At 42.8% G+C, this 2,080-nt stretch overlaps 2 protein-coding genes across 2 annotated transcripts in view; one reads left to right on the top strand and one right to left on the bottom strand.

The window, feature by feature from the left end:
• The window catches only part of T265_12461 (hypothetical protein), a gene marked incomplete at both ends in the record, with an annotated part of 27,413 nt that overhangs the window by 3,972 nt on the left and 21,361 nt on the right, over positions 1 to 2,080 (top strand). The gene's annotated exons all lie outside the window — the stretch shown is intronic.
• T265_00144 (hypothetical protein) overlaps positions 1 to 2,080 on the bottom strand; it is a gene marked incomplete at both ends in the record, with an annotated part of 6,212 nt that overhangs the window by 1,985 nt on the left and 2,147 nt on the right. Inside the window, 2 exons of the mRNA XM_009163801.1 lie at positions 706 to 923; positions 1,041 to 1,323. Coding sequence (XP_009162065.1) covers positions 706 to 923; positions 1,041 to 1,323 — 501 coding nt within the window. The remainder of the gene's footprint in view (positions 1 to 705; positions 924 to 1,040; positions 1,324 to 2,080) is intronic.

Raw genomic sequence — 2,080 nt, 5'->3', positions numbered from 1 at the left:
TATATATATATATATATATATATATATATATATGATAAAGCTTCTTATTATCATAGGGCCTTGGATTTTTCTCTGGATTGGGTACTTTGGCCTTTCTTTTTCCGTACACTGGGAAATAATTGTGAACATAACGAATTTAGGGTTTGTTATCAGTACTGAGAGCACTGAACTCACTGATCGTTGCCACCCACAAGAGCTGCTAACTTGGTAATTGAAAGATATTCCCGAAGGCACTCGAACCGCCGAACTCGCAATCCCATCCTTAGACTTTCGTTCATGTCACATGTACCCGTACCTCTCATTTTAACATTTATTACCCTCCCACACACACATCTCAGTCTTTCAGATCTTTAGACGATATCAGCGTGTGGCTTTTGGAATTCACACAAGAGCCTCGCTAATGCCACTGACGGACACCAATTGTTAATCCATTAGGCAGAGGTATGATGAATCACCTGTGAGGTTCAGGAGCAACAGGCGTCTTCGGTAGCCCAGCCTGTAGAGCACCCTAGGGCAAGGGAATAACTTATTAGACTAGATTTATCTTTTCGTTCACACTACGTGCATCTGGACTCTTTAGTTCAAAGTTTATCGTTTTCTTTTAGACAGCGCCGATCCCAGTTTAGACACTGCTACTTACTACTTTCTGCTGCCAGGTGTCGCGGTGACCTAATTTACCATATAAACCTCTGAACTCAACCTCACCTCTTGGTCATTAGAGTGATTTTTCTCGACCTTCTCATGTTATGCTTGCTTGTGAGCACGTATCTCCTGCACTCCATAAAAAACCGTTCAGCTGTAGCACTCTTCCGGTGCCTAGCAGCCATGCCACCCGAAGGAAGCACGAGGGCTGGGATACTGCCAGGTTGCCCAAGCCTAGACAGGGGAAGTCGAGTGGTGGAGGTCGGATTCGAACCACGGACCTTCCGGTCAGTAAATTCGCGCTCTAGTCACTTGGGCCATCTCGCCCCAAGCCGAACAAGAACGGGATAAACGGAGTAAACAGAAACAAGAAAGTACTACACCTACCCCTTGCTTACTTTACTAATGGCACGGTTAACCGCCTCAGAGAACTTCAACGAGATAGAATTAACCAAGCTTTCGTTTCGCATTATTCGCAACAGTCTGACATGACAAAGAGAACCGGGTTTTCCCTGTTCCAACCAACCGACCTGTCCATTCCAAATCCAAATATAAAACAACGGAAATTCTGCTAGAGAATCATGACAAAGAACAAAGGTAGTAAAGTTTGGCTGCTGCGTGCGAAAGACGCAAAAAATATCTCTGAAGTATCGAGACAACTCCCTGAAATTGGTAACCGCCCTGATGAAGTAACAGTGAAACCAAATGTGTCCACTTTTTCTGCTGCACGAATGCACGCTATTATGGCAAGAAATTGATTTAGTTTTCGTTCTTCATTGAAAAATAAGTGGTGAGTTAATCGCAATGCTAATGAACCGCTAGTGGCCAAACTGTTAAATGTCCGAACCACTAGCCGGGAGGTTGATGGATGAAGCAACTGTACAGTGCTTCTCGACTTTTCAGCATAGATTGGCTTCTCTTCTCTTACAGGACGATGCCTTAGTTGATGGTTCATTATATCTAGGTAATCATAGATCTACATATTGACGAATTTCCGGCCCGGATACACTTGACTGGCATTGTTTCTCAGCCGGCTACTACTTACTATGTGGTGTTTGGACTTGACCCAAGGATTCTATGGAGGACTACTACTCCTGCCTTCATGTTTCTCACTTGTTTGTTTGGGAATGTGCCCAAAGCCATCTAAGCCTACATAAGAAAGAAATAAGCACTCGAGTTGCTTTAGTACTTTATGCGTTTTCTGCGCAGATTTGGTGCGTACCTTGAATCGCACGTTAATGTAACCACACAGGCGGTTCTCATCGGCTCTGGGGACTTGATTTTCATCGGTCACATTCAAAATAACAGTCTTTATTGAGTTGGGTTCATTTATTATTCGCATGACTGACACAACATCTGGGTACTGTCGCTTGTCCGTTCAAACAATATATATATATATATATATATATATATATATATATATTAAAACTCTTTTTAT

The sequence above is a fragment of the Opisthorchis viverrini genome (genome assembly GCF_000715545.1).
Source record: "Opisthorchis viverrini unplaced genomic scaffold opera_v5_1, whole genome shotgun sequence".
Classification (NCBI taxonomy): Eukaryota; Metazoa; Platyhelminthes; class Trematoda; order Opisthorchiida; family Opisthorchiidae; genus Opisthorchis; species Opisthorchis viverrini.
This window is presented reverse-complemented; position numbering and strand designations above follow the sequence as displayed.